The sequence below is a fragment of the Periophthalmus magnuspinnatus genome, chromosome 19 (genome assembly GCF_009829125.3).
Source record: "Periophthalmus magnuspinnatus isolate fPerMag1 chromosome 19, fPerMag1.2.pri, whole genome shotgun sequence".
In the NCBI taxonomy this organism is placed as follows: domain Eukaryota; kingdom Metazoa; phylum Chordata; class Actinopteri; order Gobiiformes; family Gobiidae; genus Periophthalmus; species Periophthalmus magnuspinnatus.
The window spans coordinates 15,930,354-15,945,183 of record NC_047144.1 but is presented as its reverse complement, the minus strand read 5'-3'; the positions used below and the strand labels follow the sequence as shown (position 1 = coordinate 15,945,183).

At 42.3% G+C, this 14,830-nt stretch overlaps 1 protein-coding gene across 1 annotated transcript in view; it reads left to right on the top strand.

Annotated features, from left to right (window-relative positions):
* The window catches only part of LOC117387822 (glutamate dehydrogenase, mitochondrial), a 31,150-nt gene extending 25,261 nt beyond the window's left edge, over nucleotides 1-5,889 (top strand). The window contains exons 9-13 of the mRNA XM_033985396.2: nucleotides 521-601; nucleotides 802-925; nucleotides 4,361-4,452; nucleotides 4,688-4,750; nucleotides 5,363-5,889. Coding sequence (XP_033841287.1) covers nucleotides 521-601; nucleotides 802-925; nucleotides 4,361-4,452; nucleotides 4,688-4,750; nucleotides 5,363-5,482 — 480 coding nt within the window. The 3' untranslated portion in view covers nucleotides 5,483-5,889. The remainder of the gene's footprint in view (nucleotides 1-520; nucleotides 602-801; nucleotides 926-4,360; nucleotides 4,453-4,687; nucleotides 4,751-5,362) is intronic.
* Nucleotides 5,890-14,830: the final 8,941 nt, after the last annotated feature.

The following is a 14,830-nucleotide window of genomic DNA, read 5'->3' as shown; positions in this document are numbered from 1 at the left end:
TCAAAAAGTAGTTAATTTATTTTACATCTGGCCTTTTGAGGGCTGCCATTTTGCTGACGTGGCCCTCGGTGAAAATGTGTTTGACACCCCTGCCATAGACTGTATAAAGAGTATTTCCTTTTGGAATTTGTTTACATGCGCAACTACAACCAAGATGGCGGCAGTTAAAAAACATATTTGGATCATGTTTTCCCTTATGTTTGTGTTTTAAGGAAATGAGGTATATTAAGTCTCTGCTCTGGTATATGTTGATATCTGAATCAGCAGATACTTAAAGCCAAAATATCGACATTGGTAACAGAACAGAAGAAGCTGGATCAGTGCTTCCCTAATGTTTGAGGGATTTTCCTGGTTAAATAAAGTTAAAAACATTGTTGCATTGGCTTTTAGAGTGACGAACAGTAAGAAACTGGAAGAAATGAAGTGAATTGGATCCATATTGTGTTTACAGCATCATAATGTAAAAAAACAAATACATCAGTTTTGAAATGTTTTAAGAATTAAATTTTGTTTTGGGCAGATCATTGCTGAAGGTGCCAATGGACCCACAACTCCTGATGCTGACAAGGTCTTCCTGCAGAACAACGTCATGGTTATTCCTGTAAGTGAATAAAACTGAACCAGTGACAACAATGAGCCCATAAGTCATCAGTGTAACATGGGCCCTATTAAGTTGATGAGATCTTCTCCACTGTTTTCTGATCTATGATGTTTTTTATATATATTAGTTTCCTCGTCACAAACAGACCTGGAGTTGTTTTGTTTAATCTCTGTCTGTCTCTTTCTCACTCTCACTCTCAGGACATGTATCTGAATGCTGGTGGTGTGACTGTGTCTTATTTCGAGTGGTTGAAGAATCTGAACCATGTCAGTTATGGCCGACTCACCTTCAAATACGAGAGAGACTCCAACTACCACCTGCTTAGTGAGTACTGCTCCGTACAGCATAAACAGTTATTATTAAAAAGTAAAGTTATTTTTATTTCAAACTAGTTTAATGTCATTTATGATCATGAAATTTGGAATTTTTTTCATATTTCCATTTTTCATATACTTTTTCCCAATACTTAAATATTTTCTTATATTTTAGATTTTATTTTTGGAATGGTTCTTATACATCGCCATCACATTGTTTCACCATTTTCAAAATCTGTGTTTTTTGGGGGGGGGGGTTTACCCTTTTTGTATCACAAGTTTAGAAATATTCGGTCTAGTATAGATAAATGCAACAATATTTACTTTTTAATTTTTCTCTCTGTGAATTTGAGTTTGACACCCCTGCTCTACTTATAAATTACAAACTGTGACTAAGCCGTGGGCCAAACTAAATATTTATTGAAAAATCTCAACATCTGTATGGTTTTCAGACGGGGTGGATTAAATTTGAGTGAGGCGACAGGTAGCAGATGCTGATGAGCGCCGCCAACACATTTGCAAAGCATTTTGGGATCCGTTGAATTAGCGGTGCATGCGCTATACTGGTGCAGAGGCTGGTGTGCCAGTTCTAATACATATTTGATATCTCGCAAATTTGGCCCACAGGCCAGACTTCCCTCACCCCGGACACGTCCTCCGGTGGGACCCCAAGACGTTCCCAGGCCAGCCGAGAGACATAGTCCCTACAGCGTGTCCTGGGTCTTCCCCGGGGACACATGCCCTGAACACTTCCCTAGGGAGACGTCCAGGAGGCATCCTGAGCAGATGCCTGAGCCACCTCAGCTGGCTCAGGCATCTGTAGGAGCAGCGGCTCTACTCAGAGCTCCTCCCGTGTGACTGAGCTCCTCACCCTATCCCTAAGGGTGCGCCCGGCCACTCTGCGGAGGAAACCCATTTCGGCCGCTTGTATCCGCTTATCCTTTGGGTAATTACCCTGAGCTCATGACCATAGGTGAGGGTAGGAATGTAGATTGAATGGTAAACTACGACATGCGACATGTCAATCTCACGCTCCATCCTTCCCTCACTCGTGAACAAGACCCCGAGATACTTGAACTCCTCCACTTGAGGCAGAGACTCACCACCCACCCGGAGAGGGCAAACCACCTTTTTCCGGTCGAGAACCATGGCCTCGGATTTGGAGGAGCTGATTCTCATCCCAGCCGCTTCACACTCGGCTGCAAACCGCCCCAGTGCCTGCTGCAGGTCCTGGCTCGATGAATCCATCAGGACAACATCATCTGTTCCCAAACCAGGCCCCCTCCGGCCCCTGGCTGCGCCTAGAAATTCTGTCCAACATGCACCGGGAACAGGTCTGACTTACTGCCGGCAATGTGAACACAGCTCCTGCTCCGGTCATACAGGGACCGGACAGCCCTTAGCAAAGAGCCCCGGACCCCATACTCCTGAAGCATATTTTAAACTTACTTTACTTATTATATTATTGTCTTGTATTTTCATCAGATTTTTCACATTTCTTAGTTTATCAATTTAAATTGTGAATAAACATGATCAATTAAACTAAGAAGGAAAAAAATGTATGCATAAATAGATTGGGACATTGTGATTGTGACACAATATTTATAAGCCACGCAACTGGCTCTCCCCAAAATGGACTTATTAAATAAAAAGCCATTATTTACTTGGTGTTATTGGATTGGTTTAGTCTTTATTTGAAAGGAAACATTAACTCATAAAAAACAGACGTTCCACACCAGATGGCTAAATGGCTACTTTCCATCTACACCCTTTCCACTTGCACCCATGTGCACCCTTTCCATGTGCAAATGCACTCAAATACAAATAAAAAAAAATAAAAATCAACCTTCTCCTTAATGGTTACCAGTAACTCGTCATCTCTTTTGATGCGTTCCTCATGTGATATTGTGGGCTCTTCCGTTTCTGATACAGAAGAGACCACAAAATCACACCACTTCATTCCAGTCACTAGCATCTGACCCTGAACTTGCCAATAACACTTGTGTTTTTTTGAGTTTATACTTTCCATCTTTTTCTTCGAGGTATTCGAGTTTTGAAATGAGTTTACTAGTACACTTCAATGAGACAAACTCATTCTTTGGATCATGAATGATCCCATCTGGAGATGCAACCAATGAGCATCTAGGTGGATAACAATGCCACAGGGAAAGTGCCTAAATCCTTTAGTCTCACAGTATGCCTTAATGGCACCTGGCTCTCTTTCCAATCCTTTCTTCATGGCTGCTGTTTGGGGGATCCCCTCCAGGATCCGCTTTATCAGATTCTGCTCCTTGCCCTTAGTAACATGTGACACTTCCCTGAAGCGAGAGGCAGTGATCCTTGGCTTCCTGAGTTTAAGCCACAAACCACATTTACTCTGTTCTCTGGTGAGGCATTCAAACTCGCGTGCCTCGTCCCAGGTGACTTTCAGAGTTTCTAGATGTTCAGTCTCCTCTGAATCCGTTCTCTGTTGCATCGCCTGTGAAGTCGGTGTATGAGAAATTATGTAGTCATCAATGGGCAAAAATGTTGCTTGGTCCATGTCATTGAATTTAAAAAAGGACTATTAATACTGTTCATGCTCATATTTTCATCTGTAGAAATGTTGGAACAAGAAACAATTTCTACTTTTATGTTATCATCTACAGATATTGTTGATGACCATAATGTATAGTGGCTTTTCTCAAAGAGGGACAGAATAATATGTAGATTGTAATGAGATTTTCAAAAGCCAAATCTACATTTTTACTGCAAAGCATAAACTGCAACCCTCGGATCACTGACACTTATCTAGATTATATCACACAGGTTAATTTGTTAAAAAAATGTTTCCTGGTCAACAGCTTGTGTTAGTCTGTAAACACTTAAAAGACAGCATTGCTGTAAATTCCAAATGAACAATAACACCATGTGTTTTTTATTTTAAAACACTTATCAAGTGTAAGAGACTCATCAAAAGTGAAGCAGTTGTGGCTGTGGTGTCCAGGTAGCTGAGAAGTCAGAAGACACCTCAGACAGCAGACACCTAGTCTGGTGTCTGAGTTTCTGTCGTGCCTCTATTCATTTAGCTGCGGGTCAGGCCCCAATCACAGGCAGTTTAAAACTCATTCCATATGAGCAACTCCTTTCTTAGAGGCAATCTGCTTTACCGCATAGGAATTTGCAGAATGAAAAAAGACTGGGTCGGTCACCTGCAGCCCCCCGGAGGAGAGCATGTGTGGGACGTTGTACCGTGTGCGCACTGCAAGTGTCCGACAGACGCAGCAGCTCACAACCTGCATATATTTACCCACTGTCAATTGTATATTTAATTTTCTTCTTCAGTTTTGGATGACCCCACAATTTGTGTCAAAGGGGAAGGAATAAATGTAATTTGGTTTAGTGCATGATATCAAGCACTGCACATCACATCTGTTTTAAATCCTGTCCCTTTTCTTCTGTCCAGTGTCGGTGCAGGAGAGTTTAGAGCGGAAGTTTGGGAAACAAGGAGGACCCATCCCCATCGTGCCCACCGCTGACTTCCAGGCTCGAGTCGCTGTAAGTTGGTTGAGTCAACTGTAAAGGTTAAATATTGACTGTTCCTTTCTCTTTATTGGCAATGTATACTGTTCGATATTTACCCACCTTGCCTGTTTGAATGTGTTGTCTGGGTGAGTACGTTGATCTGTTTTTACTATGTAGCTGAAACTGAAGAATTCTGGAGGAGAGGAAGTGAATGCATGAGTGTTATCTATTTTAACAACATCTTTTAACTTTTTTTTTTTTTTTTAAGGGTGCTTCAGAGAAGGACATTGTTCATTCAGGTTTGGCCTACACCATGGAGCGATCTGCCCGGGTTGGTATTTAACATGATTTTCACAGTTTTATACACATTTTGTGATCTGTTATCATTTCCTCGTCACAAACATAGCTGGAGTTGTGTTTTGTTTCTCACATGTTTAACACTTCTGCAGATTTAGGCTGAGTTCTTCTTTTAACCTTAAGTGCGGGGTTCCTCAACCTGTGGATGATCTTGATGTCTAACTGAAGCTAAAACTTTGTGCTTTCTGTCTGGTGTTAAATAATGCCATTAGAAATAAGTATGAGTCCAACACAACCCTTTTAATTCCCCCTGATTAAAAAATAGAAAATTGCCTTTTAAACTTTGTAGGTGTCCTCTGGGACATCAGTGAATGGTTAAAAAAAAACATGAGATTGTCACTTGTCAAAATTTGCTGCAGAAAAAACTATGAAATTTTACATTGTTTTTCGTCGTAAAAAGTCCAGGCGTCCTGTGCCAATCTGGTGCCCATGTGCCACCCCTGACTTATAATAAAGCTGGATTTAACTCATGTAAAATGTCTAATACGTAATTATAATTACATTAAATTAAATTTAAATCGACTCTAAAATGGTAGGTGCATTGAATCGATGTGGAGAAGTGACCGTTTTCCTTTGTGCTTTTTAGCAAATCATGCGCACAGCCAGTAAGTACAACCTGGGCCTGGACCTGAGGACGGCTGCCTATGTCAACGCCATCGAGAAGGTCTTTAAAGTGTACAACGAGGCTGGACTCACCTTCACATAGACCTGATCCGTCAGATCGTTTACGCCACATCGTTCTGCTCATATCCTGTTTATGTTTAGTCCCGGGCTGCGTCCTCGTTCATAGTTTATTTAGTCCTGTTCCCTGTGCGCATGCATCCACTGTTCTACAGATGCCTTATATCAGGGCTGCTCTGAGAGAGACACAGCCACTTTAACTGCATTTCATTAAAGGGATTTATTAGATTAATTAAAAAACAAATTGTAATGATTAAAATAATTGTTGTAGTTGTTCGTAGCTTCAGATTTGAATCAGTTCAAACTTGAGCTGGTTCTGCAACAGCTTTTTCTTTGTAACCGTCCAGTTCCTTCACAAAGTTGTTTCTCAATAAATTACTGTATTTTTATTTTCATTGTTTTTCAAAACCAATAAAATATTAATAATGTGAACATTTAGTCAGTGGTATCTTTTATCAGACAGTAACAATAGATTTAACTGAAGTAAAAGTACTATGATTATTGTAATCTGGCAAAAACTGGTTGAGATTTTAACATGCTACTATCATTTTTCCTTATACAAACATATTGTTACCTGTTACTATTTAAATCAGAGTTGAGTAAAGGTTTAAAAGAATTTATATCTGATTTTCAAAAATGACCTCGATGCTTGTGATTACGTGTGTATGAATATGTCCAGTGTTATTCATGAACAGGTCTGGCCCCAGCTTTCGTATGTACACCCACCTTTTGAATAGGATTCACATATAGAGGTGTGGACACACCTTAATATGCGCAAGAGGTGCGTTTAATCAGATATAAATTTGTAAGCCTTATTGGGTTTTAAGGAATGCGATGTAACCAGTGTGTTCATTTACTGGAAAAGTCCTCTGAACTAAGAGTGATGAGCTCTATAAGGGTTCAAAATGAAACCTGGGACACCCGTTTAGGGTGGTTGGTAATAATAAACATATAATAAAGTTCCTGGTATTTGTGGGATTCAAGCTATGACAACTGTGCTATGTCGTCATAGCAATTAAGCAATTCTAATCAAAATATATCTTTTGAATGGAGAAGAGTCGTCTCTCTGGGTCCTCACAAAGTCCTTCAAATCAGGAGGGAATTGTGTGTCTGAAAGCCATGAATATGCAACAGGACCTTTTGCGAGGATGGTCTATTTTGTTTTAAATTGTTAAACACTATGACAATGGTTTCACCATGATGAAACCCATGAATAGTCTGAGCATTGTTGTCGCACTGGACCTAAATGCCAACTAATTGCCAACTGGATTAAAACAGTTTTGAACACCTGTGTGTGGGATTGGGGATAGCTAACTAAGCCTCAGACAGCGCAGTGTAAGAGTTAGCATCTCGACCCCAGGGAATGTTGATAACAAGCTGCAAAGTATAAAGAGAAATGGAGGAAATGAATGATCATCACACACGTTAGTGCGCACACACACACACACACACACACACACACACACACACACACAAACACTAACACACTAATACACACACTAATATTCAATGCAATATTTTTTACTCTGAATGGAGGTACCTGTCCCTATTGGTCATTGCATAATATTCAGAGTGAACTGTTGAATTGAAGTAACAAAAACGACATCAGCAGAAACTTTAGTAGTATCTTGTAAATAGTAGCGCAAATATAATTAATAGAAATTATTAAACAGTGTACTACAAAGGTTATCCTCTGCATATTCTCAGGTTAATTTATGGTTGAAGCATGGGGGTGGAAACATCATGTTTTGGGGCTGTTTTTCTGTAAAGGCATCAGGACGACTGACCCATGTAAAGGAGAGAATGAATAGGGCCATGTGTTATGACATTTTGAGCGAAAACCTCCTTCCATCAGCAAAGGCATTGAAGATGAAACAGGGCTGGGTCTTTCAGCATGACAATGATCTCAAAAACACCGCCCAGGCAACGAAGGAGTAGCTTCGTAAGAAGCATTTCAAAGTCCTGGAGTGGCCTAGCCAGTCTCCAGATCTCAACCTCACAGAAAATCTTTGGAGGGAGTTTTTCAATTCAATTCATTTATTTTTGTAACGCCCAAAATCACAACAACAGTTGTCTCGAAGGGCGTTCATGTTTTGGTTGATGGGGGAAACCGGAGTACCCGGAGGAAACCCATCCAGACACGGGGAGAAACATGAAAAACTCCACACAGAAAGGCCTGGTGACCCGGGGATCGAACCAACCTTCTTGCTGTGAGACATGAGTGATGGCACTCAGTCACCGTGCCGCCAAGACACAAAAAACAAAACAACAGGAAAAATCAGACACAACAGGAAAAATCAGACAACATAAGAAATCGGCCAGGCGAGGGGGAGGAAGACCAGACGAGGAGGAGGAGAGCCGGGCGAGGAGGAGGAGAGCCAGGCAAGGAGGAGGTCCAGCTGTCATCGGGGCATCTGAAAGAGATACACTCCACAGGGGGAGTGGGACAGGGGACAACATGTGAATAGCATTGCTGATGAGAAAATAGGACAAAGTAGAGGATAGTGCTCAGGTTGCCATACTTACCCCAGCTAGTTACTCCTACTGCAGCTTATCTTATCCCGGGTTTTAATGTCCCTAACTCCCTCACTAAGTAACCTGGTCATACGCTATACCGAAGAGGAAGGTTTTAAGCCTGGTCTTAAATACAGAGACTGTGGGGGCCTGTTTAACATCAGCAGGGAGTTGGTTCCATAGCACAGGAGCTTGGTAACTGAATGCTCTCCCTCCCACTGTACTTTTGGACACTCTAGGAACCACTAATAGTCCTGCATTCTGAGAGCGGAGTGCTCTGTTTGGCTGGTACGGGACAATAGCATCTTGCAGATAGGATGGGGCCATACCGTTTAGGGCTTTGTATGTCAGGAGGAGGACTTTGAATTTGATTCTAAGCTCGACAGGAAGCCAGTGCAGATATTTTAGTACAGGACTGATGTGGTCTCTTCTTTTAGTTCCTGTTAGGACTCTGGCCGCTGCATTTTGGACCAACTGGAGGCTCCTTATAGTACTTTTGGGGCAGGCGGCAAGCAGGGAATTACAGTAATCAAGTCTGGAAGTAACAAATGGATGAGTTTTTCAGCATTGTTTTTAGGTAAAATATTTCTAATTTTAGTTATATTTCGCAGGTGAAAGTATGCGGTTTTACAAGCTAGGTTTACATGGGCTGTGAATGAGAGATTTTGATCAAATAGGACTCCAAGATTTTTTACAGTAGAGCTAGAAGCTATACTCACATTGTCGAGTGAGATTATCTGGTCTGACAGAGAATCTCTTTGACCTTTGGGACCAACGACAATGACCTCTGTTTTTTCAGGATTTAAGAGCAGGTAATTCAAGGTCATCCAGGTTTTGATGTCCTTCACACAGGCACTGAGTTTATCTATTTGATCAGTCTGATTTGGTTTCATTGATAAGTACAGCTGAGTGTCATCAGCATAGCAGTGAAAATTAATGCCATGTTTTCTGATAATGTTACCCAATGGCAACATATACAGAGTAAATAGGATTGGACCAAGCACAGATCCTTGTGGAACACCACAGGCTACTTTAGAACAGGGAGAGGTGCTCTGGTTTATACTAACAAACTGGTACCTATCTGATAGATGGGATTTAAACCATTTGAGGTTTGAGGTCTGATTCCAATGTCACATTCTAACCTCTGCAGTAGAATGTTGTGATCAATGGTGTCAAACGCTGCACTGAGGTCCAGTAGGACCAGGACTGAAGCCAGCCCGTTATCAGCAGCTAGTAGTAAATCATTTGTTACTTTAAGCCAGGGGTCGGCAACTTCGCTTGGCTTCGGGCCAATTTTTTTCAGCGCCCACAGGTGGCGGGCCAGATGGTAAAGGTATTGGCTTATATATATTTATAAATACATAAATACGAATTACATCCATTTTAACTCACCTAAAACAGCCAATTAAAAAATCCTTGGGCAAAAGCTTTTGCTCCTTTTATTATGGTTTTGGTAAGAATTATGCCTTTGTTGAACATGGTAATATGGATGCTAAAGGCGCACAGTATCAGGTAGAGCTATGAAAAACTTTTCACTTTAAGTTTTCACCTCATTTATTCAGGTCTTTGTCTCATGATATTAATTGAAACTAATACTTTTGTGGTTAAAATTTTAAACAAGGATAAAATCTTTCTAAGACGGTTACTTGAACCAGGAAGCTGCGTAATTATTGCTTATCGTCAAATCTCTCCATCAAAATTCTTTTCTCACGCTGTCTTCTTGTGACCATCGCTGCGATTTAGCTCTGCCTCGATGGTTAAACTACGACAGGCTTTTAGTCGTGCGTAATACCGCACTAACGGCTTCCTTACTCCGCATTTGGTGCCGTAATGATCTGCACTTTTACGCACGACTGTGGGAGAGCTGTAGGACTTGGATGATGCCAAGTGCAGCAAGGATCGTGAAGTGGATTTATGTTGTGTCAAACATGAGCAAAGGTCGGGAACAATAAAACCTGACATGCGGACAAAAAGCAAGTCCCCACCCCGGTTAAAAGAAATCTTCAAACTGAGTATTTTGACAGTTTTGTGGTTAAGTGATTTATTTTAATAAAATAGGGAATTTTGAATAACTAACCACAGAAGTGCAAGAAGGCTATAGCGTAACGGGTGCACATTCCTTGAGCTGCGCGCAGTCTGCACACTTGCCTCACCAGATGTCCAAAAACAGCCACGATTTTGACTGGTGAAGGTGTATGTACACACCAGTTCATTGTTTGCTTTTAATGTTGTGTTACATGCACACCATGGGTAGTGGAATGCCCGTAGCAGTGCCCACATAACTTGGTATTTGTCGTAACGGTGGGTGTAGCGGACCAAAGGATGCAGACTCGGGGAATATTTACAGTATTTATTAAAGAAATGACAAATGGTGCAGTTCGAGGGTTGATCCGGCGGTGAGCAGGAGGTGAGGCACGGACCAGGATCCAGGAGCGGAACGTGGAGCGCAGCGGAGATGACGATGCGGGCAGCACCAGGGCAGGACGCAGAGTGCTAACCAGGGTCCGGGGTCGCGGAATGCAGAGATAAAACAGACAGTACCAGGGCTGGGAAGCAGGGTGGAAGCAGGGTCGGAGCTGAGCCGGGAGCGCTGGAGCTGAGACGTTCCAGCAAGCTGGGTGGAGACGCACATACGATCCGGCACCGAACGGGATGAGGATGAAACGAAGATGAACCGGCACTGAACAGGGTGTAGAAACGCAGATGATCTTGCCCTGAGTGTCTGGTCCTGGCTCCTCTTATACACAGCAGGTGGTGGTGATTGCGCTGATGAGCTGCAGGTGCGGGCAGGAGGAGCCAGGAGCTCAGCCCAGATCTGGCAGGTGAGGGAGGGAAGGAGCAGGACAGGAGTAAAAACGTGGAGCAGACGGAGCGGATCATGACAGTATTAAAGAATCAATGCCGGGAAAAAGTCCAAAATCCTCTGGCGGGCCAAAAAAAATTGGCAAAGGGCCAACATTTTCCCGCGGGCCGGACGTTGCCGACCACTGCTTTAAGCAGTGCAGTCTCTGTGCTGTGGTGAGCTCTGAATTCAGATTGAAATTTTTCAAATATATTATTGTCCTGCAGGTGGCGGTTTCACCACCACTCGTTCTAGAATTTTTGAGAGGAAGGGAAGATTAGAGATAGGTCTATAGTTGACTAGTTCATCAGGATTTAGGTTAGGTTTTTTCAAAAGGGGTTTAATCACAGCATACTTAAAGGACTGAGGAACGTAGCCATTTTCTAACGACATATTTATTATGTTATGGATGTAATTTATTATTAGGGGGAGGGCTTCTTTGAGGAGTCTGATTGGAATAGGGTCGAGCATACAGGTTGATGGTTTGGACGACATGATGGCTGAGGTAATCTCCACCTCATCAACAGGAGTAAATTTATCTAATATTATTAGAGGATCCATGTGGGATATTGGTATTACAGACTGGATTAGCTCAGAGCTGATTTTTGGAGTAACTTTGTTGATTTTGTCTCTAATGGTTGTAATTTTGTAATCGAAGAAGTGAAGAAAGTCATCACAACTAATGTTCGAGGGGATAAGAGACTCATTAGCAGTGTGGGAGTTTGTCAGCCTGGCTACAGTGCTGAACAGAAATCTGGGGTTATTTTTGTTTACTTCTATTAGATTTGAATAGTATCTGGTTTGGGCTTTCCGCAGAGCAGCCTTATAAGTGAGCAGGCAGAGCTTCCATGCCTTCAGAGACTGCAAAGAGCGCGAGCGCCGCCAAAGCGCACACTTCGAATGGTGATTCTAAGGCCAGTTTGGCGAATTGGGACACGGCCTTAGAAGTGTGCATCGAAGGGCAGTTATGTTATTTCCGGCGCGACGAGGGCTGTCCCATTTCAACCCACCCTACTGAATGCGGCCGACAAACCTGCCCTTCCCTTTGCACCGTTTCCATGGAGATCGGACGTAACCGAAGCGTGCATCCGTGCACACTTCACGGACTTCTATATCCCATCATGCACCGCGGCTACGCAAAAAAGAGAAGAAAATGGAGTCCGTTGCACAATACACGTTCAAATGTTCGTACTGGTTTACCTCATCTACAACAGAGCGACATGAAACTGTTAAATCTGAATAAAGATCTGTACAGGCCGTGTGTTTGATGATTAAAAAGGAGTTACATGGAATAAAGGAATGTGCAGTTATTGCTAGACAATAAGAGACATTATTATCATTAGAAAATATTACTGCAATAAGAATAATATAAGAATGTTCGTTTCTATTGTAAGCGTCAAAGACCAAGAGACTGAAACGTAAAGTCAGAAGAGTTTAATGATCCACACAGGTAATGTGAACAATGAAGCAACGGACTCTGAGGAATGGACAGAAGAGAGTCCTGAGACGTGCACAAAATCTTCATGAATTCCGGTACATTCCATAGGTCTGCGCCCCTCGTGGGCACGTGTCATTTACTTTCGTGTTAGTAAATCAAGACACTAGCTTGATGTAGCGCTGCACTGCTAGAAAATACCTTATAATAATCAGATGAAAAGAACTGGCACGGCATAGAAGGGAAACAGTGCCCTCTACTGTTATTAAAGTGGTGTAGCCACTGGCCAAAATACCAAACCATTAAACTGCAATTTCCCACTTTATGTACAACTAATCAGTGTTCTCTGGTTTATAGACTATGAATGTCAAAATTATATTGTTACCTCTGTCTCTGTTATTATGTTTTCACAAGGTATATTTTGTTAACCCTTTAAAGTTATGAAGTAGCTACAATTGAGTAAAAAAATCACCTCGAACGTTATAATTGCCTATTGATATTCAATCTAAACAGAAAGAAACGGCTGTGACGACGACATCTTGACTTTTCTTCTATTAAATAATAAATCATTAAAAATAACGTACGTAATGTACATATCATACGCTCAAAGACAGCGGTGGAAGTGTGGTCCGTGGTGTGGGCCTGTCCCACTTCAGCAAGATGGTGGCTACACTGAGGAGGGCAGATTCTCGACCGGAACCTTCAAACTACACATTGAAGAGTACTTCGAAGGGACCCTTCAAAGGGTGCATTTGGCAAATTGGGACACGGCCTAGGCTTCCCCTCAAATGCCCTCCAATTATCTATGAAGATGACACCATTCTGCGGGCACCAATTGGTCAACCCACTGGTTGACTGCTGAAAAGCGGCTGTACATTTCACAATTGGCGTACGTTGGGAGGGGGCCAGAGAAGTACACGGACTCCGACATCGACTTAGCCAATTCACAGACTGCAGCTATCTGTAACTTAACCACCTCTGACTAACCACACCGAGTATCGTTACCCCCCGCGTGTATAACGATCCGGCGGTACGTATTCTTACTTTTCTTTAAAAGCCTAAGATTCCCCTCGATGTCACCCAGTCTGGCTCCAGGGTAACACCGCGTGGAAGCTGCAGGCAGTTCCACGTCCCTGACTATGGAGCTCCCTATGACTAAAGTGTCCCGGGTCCAGCTCAGGGGAGCAAACCTGTTCTGGACGGGGAGCTCTCTACTCTCAACCCTATGTCCCTGGTCTGCTACAGTCCTATTCTCAGCCCTGTGTCCCTGGCCTGTCCTACGCTTTCTTCTAACTGTCACAAACCTGTCCTGGTCTGATCCCGGCTGCACGGGTTGCGCTGGGGGGCTAGTCTCACTAGCTACTCTAAAGCTACTGCGGTTCGCAGTCCCTACTGCTGCTACCTGACTGTAACTCGGGGTCAGAGCCTCCAATGAGCAGATCCGCGTTTCTAACTCTGAGACCCTGGCCTGCAGGACTGCCACTACACTACACTTAACGCAGCTGTCCCTATCATCATCAAATAAGCCAGGGTCATCACTCCACATATGCAACCAGGGCAGGGAAGAGTGAGAGAAGAGGAGGAAGGTTTAGCCATGATGCTAGTCGGCTAGGCTAGTTCAGGCTGAACCGAGAGATAGAGGGGCTTAAGTTGAAAGTTCGTGTTGCCCAGTGACAGCCCCCAAACATCACTGCTCTAGAGGAGATCTGCATGTGGCAATGGGCCAAACTACCATCAACAGTGTGTGAAAACCTTGTGGAGACTTACAGAAAACATTTGACCTCTGTCATTGCCACCAAAGGGTATGTAACAAAGTATTGAGGTGAACTTTTGTTATTCACCAAATACTTATTTTCCACCATAATTTGCAATTAAATTCTTTAAAAATCAGATAATGTGATTTTCAGTTTTGTTTTGTTTTTTCTCCTTCTGTCTCTCATAGTTGATGATGAAAATTACAGGCCTCTCATCTTTTTGATTTGAGTTGAGGTTTGATTGACAGCATTGCTAAGCACCCACTCCCCGCTCAACCAGCAGTGCGGGCAAGAAGGGGTGTTGCCTTCATCAGCCTTGCTCCAGATTGACTCTTTGGTTGCTATACTTACAGTCAGAATACTAAATATGGAACTGGGCTCCAAATTGGCCCCTATAACTGCTCTAGCAGTTTTTTTGACTGGAGCTGAACTTCACTTAGTCCACTTCTTTTTCTTGTGGTAAATATTTATGATAGTTTTACTTCAGTTAAAATTGAAAACTACAAAAATACAGGAAATAGCTGTGAGTTCTAAAATGGAATAAATCTGCTTATGCCATCAACACGGGAAATTGTGTCAAATGCAGAAACGATTTACAAAGAAGACAAGACTTTTTTTTAAACCTCCTTGTAAACAAAATAAACGTTTTATTTTTTCTATTAGTGTAATTGTAACTGTTATCCAATTTATACACATTATGGTTGCTAGGTAACAGTCATGAATATATCTCCACATATGTCTGTTTCTGTGTCTAACCAGGAAATAAAATGTATAAACTTCAAGTTTAAAAGATGCTAGTAAAATCTTAGATATATTAGTAATAATGTG